At 52.3% G+C, this 18,950-nt stretch overlaps 1 protein-coding gene across 2 annotated transcripts; it reads right to left on the bottom strand.

The window, feature by feature from the left end:
- Positions 1 to 2,496: 2,496 nt before the first annotated feature.
- TOMM34 (translocase of outer mitochondrial membrane 34) lies at positions 2,497 to 17,640 on the bottom strand. Of its 2 annotated transcripts, none has more exons than XM_032419860.1 (7): positions 17,392 to 17,640; positions 13,750 to 13,849; positions 12,497 to 12,649; positions 9,434 to 9,603; positions 6,576 to 6,723; positions 2,947 to 3,073; positions 2,497 to 2,761 (listed from the first exon to the last, which is right to left on the bottom strand). In XM_032419860.1, the coding sequence occupies exons 1-7, from the start codon at positions 17,516 to 17,518 to the stop codon at positions 2,657 to 2,659; spliced, it is 930 nt and encodes a 309-aa protein (XP_032275751.1). In that variant the 5' UTR covers positions 17,519 to 17,640; the 3' UTR covers positions 2,497 to 2,656. The 2 variants fall into 2 exon arrangements, with proteins under 2 accessions (XP_032275751.1, XP_032275752.1); XM_032419861.1 differs by lacking the exon at positions 17,392 to 17,640 and adding an exon at positions 16,447 to 16,741.
- Positions 17,641 to 18,950: the final 1,310 nt, after the last annotated feature.

The raw sequence follows: 18,950 nt of genomic DNA, 5'->3' as shown, positions 1-18,950 counted from the left end.
CTAGTCAGGGACTGACTTTCAGAAACTGTGTGGCTGCCGTTCTCTGAGGCACCAAGGAGTTTGGGGGAAGCTGTAAGGATCAAAGGAAAAGGACGGACGGTAGGATTAGAAGGAGCGTCGACCACCGTGCAGAGTGCGGTGTCCTCTTACCAGCTACCCGGCCTGGCCTCACTGGGGACGGGCCGGGCTCCCCTGCGCGTTGGCCGGCTTCACGCTCCTTGCCGGGAGGCCTGCCTTGGCCCACTACCTTCTTAGTTCAAGGCCGCGAGTCTGCTCTATGTCAGAAACGTTTATTCCTACCCTTTCATCCCCAGACAACGGAATCCTCACTCCCTTGGCTGACAAGAGAATGGCGTTTCCTGCTCTTGGCTCTCCGTCCCTGGGAACCGTAACTTATTTCCCCACGGGGCCGTATCTGTACTTGAGCTCTGGATGTGGAACGAAGGCTAGTCACGCCGCCAGCCTATCACCTTTTGCTTTGTGCATTAAAAGTGCTGCAAACTCTGTCTTGGCTCCCAGGAGGCCTTCTTGTGTCTGAGGGAGGTGGGGCAGAGCAAAGGGTGGGGGTTTGACTGGGCTGGGGAATTGCCTGGAAGGAGCAGAAAGCCAGAGTGCGCGGTAGGTGTGTGCACGCGAGCAGATCCGCACCCGGCAGTGCTCCTCACACGGCACTGAGAGAAGAACTAAAGCTACGGGTGCCCGTGTCTGATGCGCATGGAGCTTTCTGGACGCCTGGCTTGAGTGCCCTGCAGCGCAGGTATACACCCCGGAAGCACCAACTGCTTCTGGACTCTGGCTGACTGAGGGGCTGTGTAACGTAATTCTAGAAGAAACCACATAGAATCGCTTTCGGGTACCTTCCCAAGTCATGATTTTACCTTCTATGTGTTCATTAGCAAATCAAGATGCTTGCCTTCCAGACCTTGAGAAGAAAACGTCAATTGTGAATGGAACTAAGCCTGCCTCCCATCAGTTAAAGAGTCTTGCCTGAGAGGTGACAATAAAAGGGGTACAGCTCCCCACTCTGGTCCCTTGGCCACGCACATGGGTCTCTCTGTGAACCCTACAATCTGCTTAGCTCAGAGGTCTGTGGACTCATCCTTCAGAGGTCAGATGCTGTGCTACCAGCTGAATGGTGCTCAGCACTCCTGTGACAGGAAGCAGAGGGACAATGAAATCCCTCTGCTGTGTCTTAGAGTCCTCAAACTGCTCGCTGCTCCATTAAGGGGAAAACAATTTGGGCGCCCAGGGGGCTCCTTCGGTTAAGCATTTGCCTTTGGCTCAGGTCATGATCCCGGGGTCCGGGGATCGAGTCCCTCATCGGGCTCCCTGCTCTGCAGGGAGTCTGCTTCTCTCTGCCCTTCCTCCCACTTGTTCTCTCAATTTCCCTCAAATAAAAATCTTAAATTGTCCCCCCCCTTTTTTTTAACTGGGACACAGCCCAGGAAAGCACTTTCTGGTCCCGGTCCTCACCCTCTCCTCCCAGCTGGGGCCTTTACAAATGTCTGTTTTGTCTGCTGGGACTGCCTTTCTGCCCTCTTCCCCAGTTAAACTCCCACGTTAGAACTCAATGCAAGCTTTACCTCCTCAGGGACCCCTTGCCCCCCAAGTCGGGGAGAAGCGCCGCATGATGGCTCCTCTAAGACGCGCAGGCTGCAGTCTGTTGCTGGGGTTCTCGGCCTCAGCTGTCCGAGAGCGGGGACCGTGTCGGTTACTGTGCTTTCCCCCGCACTGTACACACAACCTGACCCACGCACACAGTCCAGGAAGTCTGGTCGACAAGTGCGCAAGTGCTCAACACGCTGCAGCTCTTTGTTCCTGCAAAGTTCCAAGCACGAAGTGTACAGAAGTACGGCAGACATCTATGTACCAGAAAGATGTTTAATGCAATAGCTTGGATACACAGTTCAACAAAATCAGTCCATTTAGTTCAAATTAACTTCGCGTGACAAAGAACCAAGAAGCTTGGAGGGGGCCACTGTTGAGGTCAAAAGATGGTCCCTGGCCAGAGTGGAAGGACACAGACTTCAAGGCCTTTCTCTCCATCCCACCTTCAGGAGCGGCCACACCTCCGGACTCTTAAAACCGCTCAGGCACCTCCCCGCAGGAGGGGGTAGCAGCCCAGAGCTACAGACAAGGCCACCCGCGGGTCAGGATTCTGTGTCCCTACCAGAGGAGGGCCCAGCCAAAAGGCACTGGAGCTCAGAACACCGGGAGCCCTGGGACGGACAGGGTGGGGATGGCAGCCCTGGAGAACCAGCTCAACAGGCTGCTTTGGGCTCTAGTTTACCCCTCCCCCCCTCCCGACCCCCGCGCTCAGTTTGCTCAGATGAACCACAGTGAGATGGGTCTGGGGAAGCTAGGAGGGCAGCCGTGGGGAGCATGCTTGGGGCAGGGTCGGAGCCAAGTGCTCTGCTAGCTGTCTGGGGCAGGCGGCAGTGGGGACCGTTCCAGCAGAACAACATCTGGGGGGGTTTTGTTTTGTTTTTTCTTTTTACTACTCTGAGCTTAATTTTGAACAAAGCAAAGCCTCTTAAGGGGTGGGAAGCCAGCACGTCTGAGTGGCCTCAGAGCTCGCTCGGGGGCATGCTGGGTCCCAGGAGCAGGCACAGAGGAGGGAGCTCGGGCAGAGGCTTCCCGCTAACCTTCTGGGTCTTCAGTTTAAACTCTGCTTAACTTCCTGCTGCAGCCTCCGGGCAGGGCCGTTCCTGGGCTCAAGCTGCAGGAGACTGCTGATGTCTGCCAAGCTGGATTTGTAGTCCTGAGAGGGGAGAGAAGGGGCTGAGGACGAGACCTGACTGAGGTGGGCTGGGGCTGCCAAGGCCCACAGGGTCTCGAACCCCAGCCTGCGGGCCTGCCCTGAGCCACCGCGGGGGCTGCCCCGGGGGGGGGGGGGGCACACAGGCACAGGCGTCTCAGCTGGTGCCTTTCGGTCAGGCTCTTTACCTTGAGTGCCTTGTAGGCTTGCGCTCGTCTGTACAACGCCTTCACGTTCTTTCCATCCCACCGGAGGGCCTCCGTGCAGTCCCTCACCGCTTCCTTGTACTGCTTCAGGGCCAGATGGCAGAGCGCTCTGCCGGGAAAGGCCGTCGGGAGGGTCCGGTCACTGCTCAGCGGCCGCCCACCAGCCGAGCGGTGACCTGGGAGGCGGCAGACACCGCTCGGGGCCGGTGGCCGTGCGGCTTCCTCACCCGCACGGCGGGACAAGGGGACCGGCGCCAGGCGGACGCTCCACGTCCCGGCCGTCCTGGCCGTGTGGCCTGTCCCTTGGGCTGCCTCCCGCTCCCAGCCTGCGCTCTTTTGCTCCTGAACCCCCCCCCCCCCGCCCCCGACAGATTGAGAAGTCCTCTACCGTAAGTACTGGACCCTGAGCACACGCACGCGGACACGTCAGCGGGCAGGCGCAGGGTCTGCGGCTCACTCTGAAATGCGCCCAAACCGAGCGGCACCGGTCAGTGGCTCCGTGCGATAGAGCAAACGTAGCAAAACGTTAACGGGGAATTTGGGTGGTAGGTGTGAGTGTCCAACGTACAATTCTTTCAGCTTACACCGTGAAAACTTTCATAATCATGGGAAAAAAATAGCTGCATACATCCATACAACAAAATGTTCTGCATCGACGGGGAAAAAAGTGTGTACATCTTCCCCATTCTTTTCTCCGGATATGGCCACTAAGAACAGGTGTCTTGGCGCTCCTTCTGTGACTCCAACCACTCCACCTCACCGTTCCCGATGGGGGCACTATTCACTTAGTTGGAGGAACCACAACTTACTTTGCCAATTCCTTATCTGGAGGTATTTTTCATTGCTTCCGGTTTGCTAATACAAGATGCTGCCATGAGCATCCTTGTGCATAAAACTTACATGCCTACTGGGAGGAACGGATGGGTCAGTAGATACGTGCATTTATAATCGTGACTATTATTGCCAAAATGCTCTGCAAAGGAGCTGCTCTCTGAGGCTCTATCAGTAACTTTCTATTTTCCTGTAACTGTACTAATCCTGGGGTCAATCTTTAACTTCAGTCAATAATGGAAGAAAACAAGGTCCATTTTAATGTAGTTGCTTTAAATATGGGCAAAGCTCAGTATCTTTACATAAGGCTTTTTAACCTCATGAAATCAAATTTACCTTTCCTTTAACGACCTCTCTGGTCCCTATCCCCCACCCCACAACAATTTTATTTTAATACTTTCCCCACTGCAAGATAATTAACCCATGCATTCTTCTACAACTTGGTGGTTTTATTTTCTACATTTGAAACTGTGATCCACTTAGAATTTACTTTAAAATACAGAGTGAGGTAGGGATTCAGGTTCATTTTTAATTTTAAATGAGACTCTTCTGAAGGTCCATTCAGGGCAAGCTGTAGGTGCTGGGCACCCGAGTGATATCCCCACTCAGGTACCAAATGCACAGAGAGAAGGGAAGGAAGCCAAAGACGATGAGCTAGTACACAGAGCTGCACAGGCACGAGGCGGAGCATTAAAATGGCATCCAGGACGTGGTATAATTTCAGCCACAATGGATGGAAAATTCAGTTTTGTGTCAAGTTATCAGTCCTCAAAATTAAATTTATAAATTCAATGTAACCACAACCAAAAGCCCACCAAGATACTTTTTGGAGTCTGTCAAAACGATCCTAAGGTTTAGCTAGAAGAACAAACCTGGGAAAATAGCCAGTGATGCTCTGATTAAGAACAAGGAGAAGACCAGCCCTACAAGATAGTATAAAGCACTAATAATTAAAACAGTGTGGCACAGGGGCGTCTGGGTGGCTCAGTCATTAAGCATCTGCCTTCGGCTCAGGTCATGATCCCAGGGTCCTGGGACCGAGCCCCGCATCGGGCTCCCTGCTCCGTGGGAACCCTGCTTCTCCCTCTCCCACTCCCCCTGCTTGTGTTCCCTCTTTGTCTGTCAAATAAATAAATAAAAGCTAAAAAAAAAAAAAAAAACCTGTGGCAAAAACATACTTGTATGAAAAATTGTATTTAAACAAAACAAAGCATTGTCTTGAATGTATTAAAAATCCAGGAAAACAGGCTAATAGAGGTCTCTCTCAGTATGAAGCAAGTGAGTCCAGAGGGCCCAGAGATGGGGGCGTCAAAATGCTGCAGCAGAAACCTAGAACAAACGGGCAACAGCCCTTCCTTCCGGTGAGCCTGGCGGACTGAGGCATCCCTGGTCCAATCAGCCAGTAAAACCACAGGTCTCAAATTCCAAAATCCACACTTTAAAACAAAAAGTTCTCTTTTGAACTTATTTGACAGCAAAACCTGACCTGCCCAGGCCTGAGGTTACATGGAATTTCCCCGTGTTTCAGGCAGAAATGTTAACAATGAACTTCAGCCACTGCCCAGACCCTGCGGGAGTATCATGTGATCCAATATACAGACTGTATTACCTTACTCGGATCTGGAACACATTTTATCCCAAGAATTTTGGATAGGGAATGGCAAGACTATAGTAGATCCAAGATTTTTGAACTAAAGAGTAGTTATGTGTATGTTAGCAGGGCGGGAAAAACAATTTATAATATTCTGTAGTAAATCTTTTATAAGCAAGATTTGGATCAGATAAGGTCCCTTGCTGAATGTTTCAAGCTTCTGACAGTAAAACTAATAGAAAGATCTCATCGGAGCCAGGCTGCAAGTCTGTCTCCACCATTTACTGGCAGGGTGAGCAGAGGTAAAGCCCTTCTGGCTCTGAGCTTCTGATTTCTTGACTTTAAAAGGGGAAGACCACCTACCACCAGTACGCCCGAGTGTGTTGCAAAACCGTGGCTCCCACCCAATAAAGGAATAGTGACCCCACTGTCGGTGGAAAGAACCGGCATTCACGTCCAGCAGCTCGTGGTGCGGGGTGTTCCACTGCGCCACAGGTCACACCCTTCAGGCTAGACGGGACCATCTCTCTTGCTCCCAGGCCAGGCGATAGTTAGTCCACACCCCGGGTTCTGTCCTGGTGCTGAGACGGTGCCAACCCTTCTAATAGGAGGGTCCGGGGAACCCGTGGGGCTGGGGCAAGGGGGAGGGCTACGAGACACATGTTGAGGCTGTGTTTGTATAAGCACACCGCTCTTACTTATGGAGTGTGCTCATCTGGATGGTTCATGAAAACCTGAGGGGAGGGAGGCTGACAGAGCCCAGGCTCCACGTTGGCATCGCTCAGTTTCTTTCCTTTTTTTTTTAAGAATTTTATTTATTTATTTAACAGAGAGAGAGCACAAGCAGGTGGTGTAGCCAGCAGAGGGAGAGGGAGAAGACTCCCCGCCGAGCAAGGAGCCCGATGCGGGGCTCGATCCCAGGACCCTGGGACCACGACCCGAGCCGAAGGCAGTCGCCCAACCGAGCCACCCAGGTGCCCCGGCATCGCTCAGTGTCTATTCCTTTAAGAGAGCGAATACCACTGGCCACACCTGCCTCACGGGGACCAAAACAACTGGGAATGCCTATCTCGAGCTGCGACACACTGACTAAGCGCTAGGAATGAAGAGCCCGCCCCAGTCCGAGAGAAGACTATGGACAGCAGCCGACGTCCTGAAATCCCCCAGGCCAGCGGCTGGTGGCAGATACCTGTTGCTGTATGTGGCGGACTCCATGTCACTAAAGGAGAGGCTTTCACTGTACTTCTCAATAGCTTTCTTATGGTTTCCCTTCTTTACAAGCTCATTGCCTTCTTCCTTCAGAACTCTGGCTCTCTCCACATCCCCAGCAGAAGACACTAGATGCAAATTCAGAAGAGGAAAAAGCCATGGAGCGGGTGCCCGAGATCCATGAGGCCTTGCCGGCATCGGCTCTCCCGCGTCATCTGCGGCCTTCTCCCCCCGCCCCGAGACTCCCTACACTGCTCGGAAGCAGCCTCCCGGGGGGAAGGAGGCCCCCTCACAGGGCTTCTGGGAAATTCAACAGGTTTTCAGTCAGAAGAGGTTGGGGAGTCCTGATGGAAACACACACAGACATGCACGTAAGAACAGATACGTGGTAAAGAGCAAGCTGGGTTCTAGCCCCAGCACTGCCCCTTAGTAGCCGGGGACCTCGGGCGACCTGCCTAAGTCTCTGGGACCTCAGTTTCTCTGTACGCTGGGGCATTAGCTACCCCACTCAGGGCTGGCGTCAGGACAAAACCTGAGAGTACACCACAAAGTGAGGAACACCCTATAAACTTAAAGCAGGAGAATAAAAAAGTATTTAAATAAGCAAGCATCTCAGAAAGAAAGGGTGTAGCTCCCGGGCTTGCAGAAGAGGGCAGAAGAGCCCACCGTTCCCCGTCTCTGCTTGGCCTGAGCCTGCACCTTCCCTCGCCCACCCCACGCCGCGTGGCCCCAGCCTTGACGGACAGAGACACGAGCTGAAATCCGGGCTGCTCGCCTGGCCCTCAGGCCCTTCACTGCGCAGCCACAACTCAATGCTCCAGCCCCAGCTCCCAGATCACCGGGTTTCTTTAATTTTTAAAAAACTATCTCTATAAAATCCTGAGTATTTGCAACATGGGTAAGGTTTTAGGAACAAAACTAACACCCTTGAACTCATCCCTCACCTTAAGAAATAGAACATTTACTAAGACCTTTAAAGCCCTGTGGGGCCCCCCTCCCCAAGTCAATCCACCCCTGGAGGAAACCATGATCCCCAATCCTGTGCTTCCTTCCCCCTTTTTTTTCTTGGTAGCTTAACTATATACGATAGTTCCTACAAACCATTTGCTGTTCATTTTGTTTTTAAATCTCGTATAAAAGAATAAATAATTCAAGTATTCCTCAGATTCGGCCGTACTGATGCAGATCCCTGTAGTTCGTTCGCACTGCTGTGCTATTAGGCTCGTTCATCCCTTCTACTGAGAGCCCTGCGCGGTTTCCGGTTCTGTTGTTTGCTCTTGCAAACACCCTGCTGTGACCCTTCCTGCGCGTCTCCTGGGGGGGCTGCGGCGTCCACACCCCTTCGGCTTTGCCCCGGCTCTCCACACACCAGGCTGCAGGCGCGCGGACGGACTCCCACTGCTCCCCAGTGATACCCACGCACTGCATTCTCTAGCTCTCTCCACCGCCCCTGCCACAGATGCCCTTCCCTCCCCTTGCCCAGCTGAAGACCGCCCCCCTCAGCCCCCGCAATGTCCAGCTCAACCTGTCACCTCCTCCGGGAGCCTTTCCCCGGCTCCTCCAAGTGCACACGTGTTGGTGCCTGTTTCGAACTCCCCAACACTAAAGGCCCTGTGTCACGCCATTCGGCACAGAGCTGGAAAACAGATGGCTCGGCGACTCTGAAAGAATGAAATACTTGGTAGGTGCCCTGAAGCCATTTTCGTTAGCGCCCCACATTTCCATTCTGGAGAAGAGTCGGGGGACACTTGCCAGGTTCCCACAAACCAGAGTGAATGCGACCCACGGCCAGACACGTTCCCTCCCAGGAAGGGGGGGTGACCCTGCCCTCCACTACCACCCACGGCAGGCTCCAGCCCTCAGACCTGCTGCACCTCCGCTCCTCAACACCTAGCTCACTGGGCCCAGCTAATTCCCTGGGGCGCCGGTGAACCACTGCCTGAAGAACGGCCCCTCCATTTTACACGGTCAAGGTGAACAGTCTCCTGTTTTGGGGCTACCTGGCTTTGATCGCCCCTCCCTATTCCACCTCCAGGGCCTCAGGTGGTGTGTGTGTTCCTGGGGAAGCGTCACCCTCTCGCTATGAAGGTGGGGGCAGATGGCTTAGGGCAGAGGTCATCACAAAATTTCAGCCCCTGGTCCCAGTGACCAGTTCCCAGAGAATGGCCTGTGACCAAACAGGCCACAATACACCGAGACAGTGTATTTAAAGGGATTTAAAGGAAAGAAACCCTTTCTTAGGGAGCTCTCAGAAGAAAATCACCTCTTTCTCTTCCTCTGGGCCATGAGGCATGGCCTAAGGGGACGAGGCCAGGAACTACTTTATAGCTGTTTTACCACTGGGAGGGAAGACTGCCCCAAGACAAAGCAGACACACCAGAGAAGAGAGCTGAGAGGAGTACCGAGGAATGGAGTCCGAGTCTGATAATGTAGTGAGCTGCTGGAGCAAACCTTGCTTGAACCTGAACTCGTAACTTTCAGTTACATGAGCCAATACGTTCTCTTTGTTATTTTTACCAAAGTGTTGAGTTTTCTAAACCATCCTAGCTCATCCATCCCCACTGCTGCCAGAGAAAAGAGAAGGGAACTAAAGCTGTATAGCTATGAGCCACACTGAGCGTCCAACATGCCTTCTCTATCTCTGAATCCAGACAGTGGTGGGAGGGCTTTCGCATCGCCCTCAGGATAGAATTGAGAAGACTCTAAGAGATGAAGACTTTTTGTTTCACAGATAATTTTTAGAGCTCAGCTTAAGCAAGGCCTATTTTTACAGGATGACTCTAAAGAAAGTGGCCACGAGGAGACTGTTAACACTCTGGGCAGGAAGTCACAGCTTACCTCTGCCCTTGGAAGTTGTGGTTTCTCTGAATTTTCTCTTAGCCTTCTCTTTGTGGTACTCCAAAGGCACGGAATCCCACCTCCTCTGAGCTGTGACAGGCACCAAGGGGATAGAGGGCAGCTTCAGGCGCCACTCGGGCCCCAGCGAGTCCACGAGAGCTCTGGTCATTCTGGAAAGGCAGACAGAATTACAGGGAGGTTTCCGGCTGGGTCAAGAAGATACTCCCCCTCTCATAAATCCAGAGGGGGTGGAGAGAGCCACCATCCCTCTACAGCCTTCCGACACGCAGCAGGAAAGGAACAGATGTCGGCCACCATGACACTTGTGCCCCGCCTGGCCCTCACTTGGCCACACTCTGTTAAGTCCGAAGTGGGGATGGCTGCTTGTTAAGGGTACTTAAACCTTACCCCCAAAGGACCACACATGCCCCCAAGAAAGGATCACATGTCTTATATTTTCTCAGTGGATCTATTATAAGGCCAGGCAAGCACCTGACCTTTGATTAATGCTCAGAGATCTTTATAAAATACAAATCCTGTGTCATTCTCAAATTTTGAACTCCTCCAGCGGTTCCCACTTCCCTAGGCTGACAGTGCCCGAGATCTGGTGTGCCCCCCCCACCCCACTCCCCCCGCTCCACTTTTACCAGGAGCTGCATTCCCTCTTGATCCATATGTTCCAGCCTTTGCCCTTGCTTTTCCTTCTACCTGGAATGATCTCTTCACTCTCCATCCCCCCCCTTCTGGGCCCAGCTAACTTGCTTCAAATGTTGCTCAGGGACCACGTCCATTTGGCTAAGAAATCTCCAGCACCTAGCACATCACCTGTTACCCGCCCGGGCCCAGTAAGCATGTGCTCGATCAGTGAATAAAGCCAACTGTATGCTTTTCCTGCCCCAACCACGGCGCTCCGTGCGACTAGAAGGACGGCGTCCCAGGTGGCGATCACTACAAACTCACTGCCTCTGACTAAGCCCTCACAGCTGTTTTTCTGACTGGCACAGCTATTTCAAACCTCTACCCTCCTCAGCCCGGCTCCCTTACCCTCCTCCTTTTTCAGGGCAAACTTCCAGGTCCCACAAATGCAAACCCACCTGCGTGGGCACCAAATCCTTCCTAGGTCTCTCCTGTCACAGATGAAGAAGTGACGAGGCCAGTCTCTCCGCCTCAGCTCTGGGTCTCACCTCGTCCTGCCTCTGTCAGGAACCACCACCAGCAGCTCTCCTCTAGCTTCAGCCTTTCTCTCTACCGACTCCAAGTGGCCGCACTGAACCGTTTCCTCACTTAGTAAGACCCCCTTGGGGACCCCACTCTGCCATCGCAGCTGGACTCCTCTGCCTCTTCACGGCCAGGCTTCTCGAACCCCCTGCCACCCGGGCTTCTGACCCGCCGCATGCTTCCGTCACAACCACCACTGACTCTCTTTCTTAAACTCAGAAGTCCACTAACTCATCACAACACCTGATGGGAGTGAGGTTTTCATCCTTCTGGAAATACTTCTTCCCTAAAGGCTCCGCGTTTCCTCCTCCCCTCCAGCCTCTGTTCCCCCGAAGTCCCTCAAATGTTGCAATTTTCTAAGCACCATCCTCTTCCCCTGGCTCACTTGCTGTGGGGGTCTTTTTTTCCTCCCACAACCTCAACCCACCTCTATGCTGATGACCTTCGAATCCATAGGTCTGCCTTGTATTTGTCTCTTTTTGCTCCAAAACCCACGTAAATACCAACCACTGTCCTCATGTCTCTCGTCTCATGGTCCCCTCCAACTCAACATGTCAGCCACCAGGATGTTTCTCCTATTTTTCCCTTCTCACCACCCCCAACACCCAGATTCATCGAACTACTACCTAACAGTCCCCAGAACTGGTCCCACTGTCCTCTTTCCAGCATCTCCACCATCTGAGTTCCCGCCCAGCCCTTCCGACTCTGCTCTCCTTCACGTCATCCTGCAACACGGCAGCCAGTGAGCTTTCCTCTCAAATCTGCTCACACTGCCCCCCTGCTGAAGACCCTTTCACAAAGCCTCACCGCGCCTGGCTTAGGTCCGGGCCCTGTGTGGTCAGGCCTCACCTCACACGTCCGAGCTGAGCTCCTCGCCCGCAGTGCCAAGCGACATGGGACGCCTCACAATTCCTGGAACACATCACCCCGGCTCACCCTGCACAGTGTCCTTCCTGCTGCGCTAGCCCCAGATCTCTTCGTTTCTCAGCCTCAGCTCACCTCCTCTGGGAAGTCCCGACTGGCTTCCTCCTTCCCCCCCGGGGTGCCCCTTTCTGCCCCCTCAGCCCCCGGGCCACCTCCTACCGCAGCACTCACCACACTGTGGTGCGCGTGGCTGTGACTGACTGGGGCTCCCCACGAGACCGGGGGTTCCGTTAGGGCAGGAAGAGCTACGTGTCGGGCATCAGCCCAGGCCCTAGTGCAAAGTCGGGCACACAGAAGTGCCAGATTCTGTTGAATGACTGAAAGTAAAAGGAGGCAGAGAGAAAACCAGTCAAGCTAAAAATGATACACTAAACACGCGCCATGAAGTCCTGTGAAGGGTTTGCTGCGAGTGTAGCGTCTGGCTTTCTAGCAGCCCATGCAAAGAGGGGAAACACGATCAGTACACAAACGAGGGCAGCCACGAGGCGGAAACAAAGCACCACTCAGAAACTCCGAACAAAATGGCGCCTGACGAGCCTCGTGAAGGGGTCACAGTACCACGGGCCGACGCGTCCCTGCAAACACCAGCCTACAGCCTCGTGTCCCGGCTGCCTGCACCTGTGTCCCACTCTCCCCGCTCTAGTTAGGTCTGTGAAGCAAGTGGGGTCTTCCCCAGGGCACCTGGCACAATCCCTTACACAGAGCTCAATACCTTATTACCCCGGTAAGGAATCGGAGCAGCTGGGCCATCGATCCATCAGTCCCCTCACTCTGACCCCTCAGGCCCCTGCTAACCACAACAGCGGACTGTCCTCCTGCACTTTCCCCACGTGCTCAGTAGGCCTCGGGGGACCCCCAAGAGCGGACCAAAGCCATGGTCCCGAGTGAGTCCAGAGAGACCGTCTGCAGAGTCAGGCTCACCGGCTGATGCCATCCAGGGCCGACACCACACGGTCATCTATCTGCAGCACGGTCCTGTAGTCCACGTAGGCCAGGGGGTACTTCTCCAGGGCCTCGTAGGCCGCCGCCCGCCGCAGCAGGGGCTTCATGCTGAAGGGCATCAGGGCCAGTGCTCTAGAGCCAGAGGAAGAAATGTCACCGGCTGCTGAGTCACCCCCCCCGCCCCCCCTTCTAGGAAGGGTCATCCACAGCATTCAGTGTACAGGAGGTCGTATCTGGCACAGAGACGCTGCTAAAAATGTCAGGCCTTAGCCGAGGGACTTTCTATCTTAGACCAAAGTGGAGAAGGTACGATGAGCAGAAAACCACTAAGACTGAAATCTGTGTGCTCGTGCACCAATTTTCCGAGTCGCAATCCCCCCAGATCAAGAACAAGCACCTGTAGCTTTCATTCTTCCATGTGTTTCTACAGAGTCCGACCCGGTGGGAGGAACAGGCTCCGCAGTCAGATGGAGTGGTGTTTGAATTCTACCTCTGCCACCAGCCACGGGACCCCAGGCAGATCACCTTACGGCCTCAACTGGCTGCAACCCACTTCTAGCCTGGGCGGGACGGTAAACTTACCCCGCAGGGCGGTCATGAGCCCTCCGGGGAGGAAACCTAGCACGGGCCTGGTACGGAGCCACAGAGCACAGGCCCCACGAGCCCGCTCCCCTCTCCTCCTCCCTCAGCTACCACCAGGGCACAAACCTAAGGCGATGCTGCAGACGTGTGTCAGCTCAGTGAGGAGGAGAGAAAGCGGTGTCAGACTGGCTCGCAGAAGAAAGAAGGATGACAAACCGCTGAACACCTGTTACAACAGGTCATCGAGGGATAACTTCTTCTCCTTGCTTGTTTTGCGGCAATTCACTAACCTCTGTCCCCCTTTCTTTCCCTCTCACACACATCCACCCCAGAAAACACCGGGGCGAGCCAGTCACTAGCCTGCAACTCACCCTCATCCTCGGGTCCCCGATCTCACAAGGCCCGTAAGGCCCACCTCTAAGTCCCCACCTGACTCCTGCTCTTTTGGCAGACTCCAAAGACACAAGTCAGGGGCCGTAAGCACCAAGTAGAGCCTCCTATCCTCCGTGAGCTGGTGACACTTAGGGACACGTCCTCATTATCTGACACAGCTGTTAACTGCTGGGATCGACCCCGAGAAGAGAACAGGCCAGATGAACAGAGCTTCCCCTCCGAGACCCTGAGGCCCCGAGGCCGCCCCGCCCACTTACGAAGTGCAGTCTTTGACGCAGTCCCGGCAGTTGCCGTCCTTCAGGTGGCAGGCTGCGCGGTTAGAGAAGAGGATGCTTTCTTCTTCAGGGTTCGAACAGCCTGGCCAGGGGGAAGCAGAAAGTACGAGATTAACAGGGTGGGAAATGGATGCCCCGGGACTCTGGGGTGTATTTCATACCCGGAGCTCTCTGGGCTTCCCGCTCAGGCTCGTTGGGCTGCCAGGTTCGTCATTCTCACATGGGAGCGAGAGCAGCAAGCTTCCCGCCACTCACGGGGAACCAAACACCTCCACTCACTCCAGCACTGAAGCTAGGACCAGGCAAAAGACAAAACGTGAACCAGCTGGCTTCTGCTCAAGGAGATCCATGCTGTAACTATGTGTGTGTGTGCGCGCGCGCACATGTGTGAATTTTGTTACAAAAAGCATGTAAACCCAATTAAGAGGGGTTCCTGAAAAAGGAAAAGAAAAATGTGATAAGGAGACTGAAGTCTCCTTCACTCTGAAAGAGAGACTAATCCTACTTGGTCAAATCAGAAAGGATTTTGCCAGGGAAGAGTCCTCTGGGTCTGGCAGGGCTATGCAGAACTTAATCAGGGGAAGGATTCAAGCGACCCAGTGTGGAGGAGAACTATCAGACACTTCTCTAAAGGCAATCCTTATCCTCAGGAATCCCAAAAGCCCATGTCTTTTACTGTGTAGCCACAATGACTTTCAATTTTAAAAAAAATTTTTCGGGGCACCTGGGTGGCTCAGTTGGTTAAGTGTCTGCCATCGGCTCAGGTCATGATCCCGGAGTCCCAGGATTGAGCCCTCGTTGGGCTCGCCACTCAGCAGGGAGTCGGCTTCTCCCTCTGACACTCGCCCCTCCCGTGCTCTCCTCTCACTCTCTCAAATGGATAAATAAAATCTTTAAAAAAGTAATTTTTCAACCACTTCATACCCACTAGCATAAGCCATAACGGAAAGCAAACAAACAAAACACCCCGAAAATTATTAAGTGTTGACTCCGTAATTCCACTCCTGGGTATATACCCCAAAGAAGTAAAACAAACTCTCTTCTGAAAATTACAAAACATTTAGAAAACAGTAAAACAGATGCTTGACATCCATCATTGGACTTGGCATACATTATATTTGTTTCCAACCTTTTTCATTTTTGAGATGGCTAAAGTTCCACTCATCCTCACCCTTTTCCCTTTGCTTCCTGCCCAGACCTCCAGATGTCAGCACAGTCTTGAAGTTGATAGGTAACATCCTCCCGTATGCATGTTTGCCCACTTCTATTACATATGCATTCACAGGGAAGAGAATATACCATTTTATATCTTTCAAAGCTTTCTGAAACTAAGTGGCACCCTACTCCCTATCCTTCCGCAACTTACTCTTTTTTCACTAAGTATGTTACCATATTGAGGCATGATGGCGTTCATTCAATATCAACAATAACAAACTAATAAAATAAGAACTTTCCCCCTTATTTTGCCAGGCCCTGAGTGAGACAGCAAAGTACAGGAAAAAAGTAAAATATATCCTTGCCCTTGAGGAACAAGCACAAATACTCAAAACTCGTAGTCCATATCAAGTCTCAAGTAGCAGAGGTGCAGTGGGAAGGGCAGCGGAGGAACTGAGGATCCTGCCCGTGAGCCCGCACGAGTCACTCAATCCCTCTGATCGCGTGTGCTCCCCTATCACATGAACATATCACTTCACAGACTTGCGGGAAGGGTTCATTTTGTTAGCTTGTTCCCTGCCGTCCTTTCAAGATCAGCAAAAGTGATCAGAGAAATCAAGGGATTTGCCCAGAAATCATCTGGAAAATCAACAGCAAGAGCAGAACCAAATGCTGTTCCCCTACTAAGTCTAGACCCCAGGCCAGCCCTTCTAAGGATCCAAAATAAATCCAGACAAAAGCACATGCTCTTCCAGACCAGCTGGGGTAGGATGAAAGAAAAAGGCAGTAATATCAATATCTCAGATTCATCAGTGACTTCATCAAGTGAGGCTGAGATGAGGAGGCGGGCCTAAAGAGGAGTGTTCTAGAAAAACAAGAGGGGGCAAAAGAGGGGCTTGAAATTGCAGAAGTTCAAATAAGACAGATTGGAATTTGGAGAGGATTTGGGGAGAAGCCTAGCAAAATGATTCAAAACTTGGACTTGCAAATCAGTCAGACCCGCATTCAAATCCTGCCTCTGATATGTCTTCATTGTATAACCCACTGTAGACAAATTGAACTCTTCTGGACTCCTCGTCCATAAAGAGTCTTACCTGTAGGTTTGTAAGAAGATAAAAAGGAATGAGGTCTGTAGTGCCTAGCACACAGAAAAGCACTCAACAAATGCTAGCCAAGAAGAGAAGGCAAAAGGAAATAGGTACTACAGAAAATGAGGGCGCACGGGTAAGACACTTTGGAGGAGAGGTTTGGGGCAACGGGCTGATTAGAATGAGGCTTACCTCTTCTCCAAAGTGTCTTACCCAGGAGCTGGAGGCTGGGAGAACTGATAAAGGACATGGTGCTCCTCTTTTTAAAACAAAACTCCCCAGTAGCTTCCCATCAGGGAATAAAATCCAAACTCCCTACCACAGCCTACCGTGTAAAATGCCTACACAATAGGGCTCTGCCTATCTAACTGCCCTCAAAACTTACAATTCCCCACTGGCTCACTATGGTCTGGCTCCTGCAACACACCATGCTTACTCTGTCTGGGGGCCCGTGGAATGAACAGTTCCCTCCACCTGGAATGCTCAGCACCCAAAACTGTGTGCACTTGGCTTCTTCTCATCATTCAGATGTCACTTCAAAGGTCACTTCTTCTTCAAAGTTGTCCTTGACCTTCCACTCCAAAGGAGCTCCCCAGTCACCTCTCTTACCACATCACTGTATTTGTCTTCTTTGCAGCCCTGATCCTTATCAGACAGGCCTTGTTTACATCTGGATAAAGAAAGTGTGGTATATCCATACAATGGAAAATTATGCAGCCTTAAAAAAGAAGGAAAACATCTGTCACATTGCTACAACATGGATTATAATGTCCTCAGGACCATTACGCTAAGCGAAATCAGTCACAAAAGCCAAATACCGTATGACTTCACTGATCTGAACTATCTAAACTAGTCAAAATCATAGCTACACAAAGTAGAAAGGTGGAAACCAAGGGCTGAGGGGAGAGAAGGAAGATCAGTGTTTAGTGGGTACAGAGTTTCACTGCTGCAGGTGAAAAAGTTCTAGCGATCTGTTGCACAAGAACGTGAACGTATTTAATACTTCACTTAAAAAATGGTTAAGACAGTGAATTTAATGCTGTGGGGTTTTTTTTTTTTTTTTTACCGAAATAAAAAAATGTGATAAAACACCCATTAATATGGAAATATGTTTTTGATATGCCAGTAAGTGAAAAAGAACCAGTAATAAAACCGTATTACAATTTAAAAAGGGGGGGGGCAGAGAGGGCCAAGGAAGTTTCTCGTAGGATGCCGAAGCGGGGAATGGGCGGGAAGGGTGCCCGGTGGGCCTGGTGAGCCAGCTGGCCGCGGGGAAATCAAGTCGCAGGCACCCCGGGCAGGAGCGAGGTCTGGGCGGCCGCGGCGGGGGACGCCGGAGGGAGTGGCCGGCCTGGCGGGGAAACGGGGGCCACGGTCGTACCTTGCGCCTGCAGCATCCACAGCGCGCGGCTGTAGAGCACCGCGGCCTCGGCGAACTGGCCGTTGCGGAAGCTCTGGTTGCCGGCGGCGCGGAGCCCGTCCACGGAGTCTGCGAGCTTGGGGCCCATCCCGGGCCGGGCCGGCGCACCGGGGGGCGCGTCCGTTACCGCGCGGAGGCGTGCGCAACAGCGTCCGAGCGGGAACACCGGCTGGCGAGGACGTGAGTCCGACGGCCAACCACCCCGGGAGGGGGCGGGACGCACGGGGCGGGGCCAGAGCTGCGCGCGCCAGGGGCCTTCTGCGCATGCTCGGGTCGGGACTTACCTAGCGAAGCGCGTTAGGGTCCCTGGAGGTAGGCTGAGAACCTGGGGATGCTAAAACTCTGGGTGAAACAATGAAAGAGGCCGGGTCCCCGCTCGCGAGGGGCTTACATTCTGGTGGGAATCGACAGGCTGTTAACTCTTGAGCAAACGAAGACGATAATCTCATAATGTGATTAATGCTAGAAGAAAAACAAAACAGTGATGTAATGGAAAATGACCACATGGGGACTATTTTAGATAAGGGGGGGTGGGGTGGGGTAGGCGTCTCTGGGTGACTAATTGAGCTGAAGAAGCCTGAGAAAATTTAGGGAGTGCTATTCCAGACCGAGAGATAGCTAGTGCAAAGGCACTGAGGCTGGAAACTAACTGGTACCTAGTGCTCTGTAGATGTCGATTTAATAAATGAATGCACTGATAGGTTCATGAGGATCTTTCGCTGAGGGAAACTTCAGCTTATCTTCAGCGTCCTTTGACTTAACTCTGTGTCCCACTTGATGTGCCAGTGTTTTTAATTGCTTGTTGTCCCCTGCCCACATGAAGCTGTTTCTCTTGCTTCCTGACCTTGGCTTATGTGCCCCTCTCCTGCAGTTCTTTTCCAAACACTTCCTCTTGCCTGATCCTGACTCCACCTATAATCAACTCAACCATCCTTTCTGAAAGCCTTTCTTGACTCCTCACGTCTTTCACCTTGTCCCTCCTCCGTTCCTATTGCTCCCAAGGTTTATCCCTCATTTAGCACTTACCACTCTGTGATTGTCAGTTTATAGTTTTTCTCAAAGACTGTGAGGTCTTTAAAGGCAGGAAATAGGTCTTTATTTTTGTCTCCACAAGACCTAACCGGATCTGGCACCAAACATGCCGTTCTAAGGTCTGTTGACAAACACCTGGTCTCTGCCCTCAGGAATTTAGTTATAATTATTTGTGTAAACCCAACCCAACCAGACTATAAACTTTCTGAGTTGCTGTTCCATCTGAATCCCCTCAGTCCAGCACAGGCCCTACACAAGGAAAGAATGAACACTTAGTGTGGTGGGGAAACCCGACCAGGCACATACACTGCTGGTTATCTACTCAACAGCTTCCATCTTTGCTTCCAGAAGTCTGAATTCTCCTGGTCCAGGGAATGAATCAGGATTTCTTTAAACCAATCACAATAATCTCACTCTATTTTGCCAGTGATCGGTCAGGGGTGGACATGCCTGTGATTTGCCCAATGAGTTACAGGATGTCTGCTGGG

The sequence above is a fragment of the Phoca vitulina genome, unplaced genomic scaffold (genome assembly GCF_004348235.1).
Source record: "Phoca vitulina isolate PV1807 unplaced genomic scaffold, GSC_HSeal_1.0 scaffold22, whole genome shotgun sequence".
NCBI classification, from domain to species: Eukaryota; Metazoa; Chordata; class Mammalia; order Carnivora; family Phocidae; genus Phoca; species Phoca vitulina.
The sequence above is the reverse complement of the archived record's forward strand: the minus strand, read 5'-3'. Positions and strand labels throughout refer to the sequence as shown.

Coding starts and splice junctions, on each gene's coding strand:
- TOMM34 (XM_032419860.1), bottom strand. CDS start 17,518: ATGGGCCCCAAGCTCGCAGACTCCGTGGACGGGCTCCGCGCCGCCGGC. Junction 12,650..13,749: donor TGCGTCAAAGACTGCACTTC/GTAAGTGGGCGG, acceptor CTCTGGCTCTAG/AGCACTGGCCCTGATGCCCT. Junction 3,074..6,575: donor TCCGCCACATACAGCAACAG/GTATCTGCCACC, acceptor CTTTCCCGGCAG/AGCGCTCTGCCATCTGGCCC.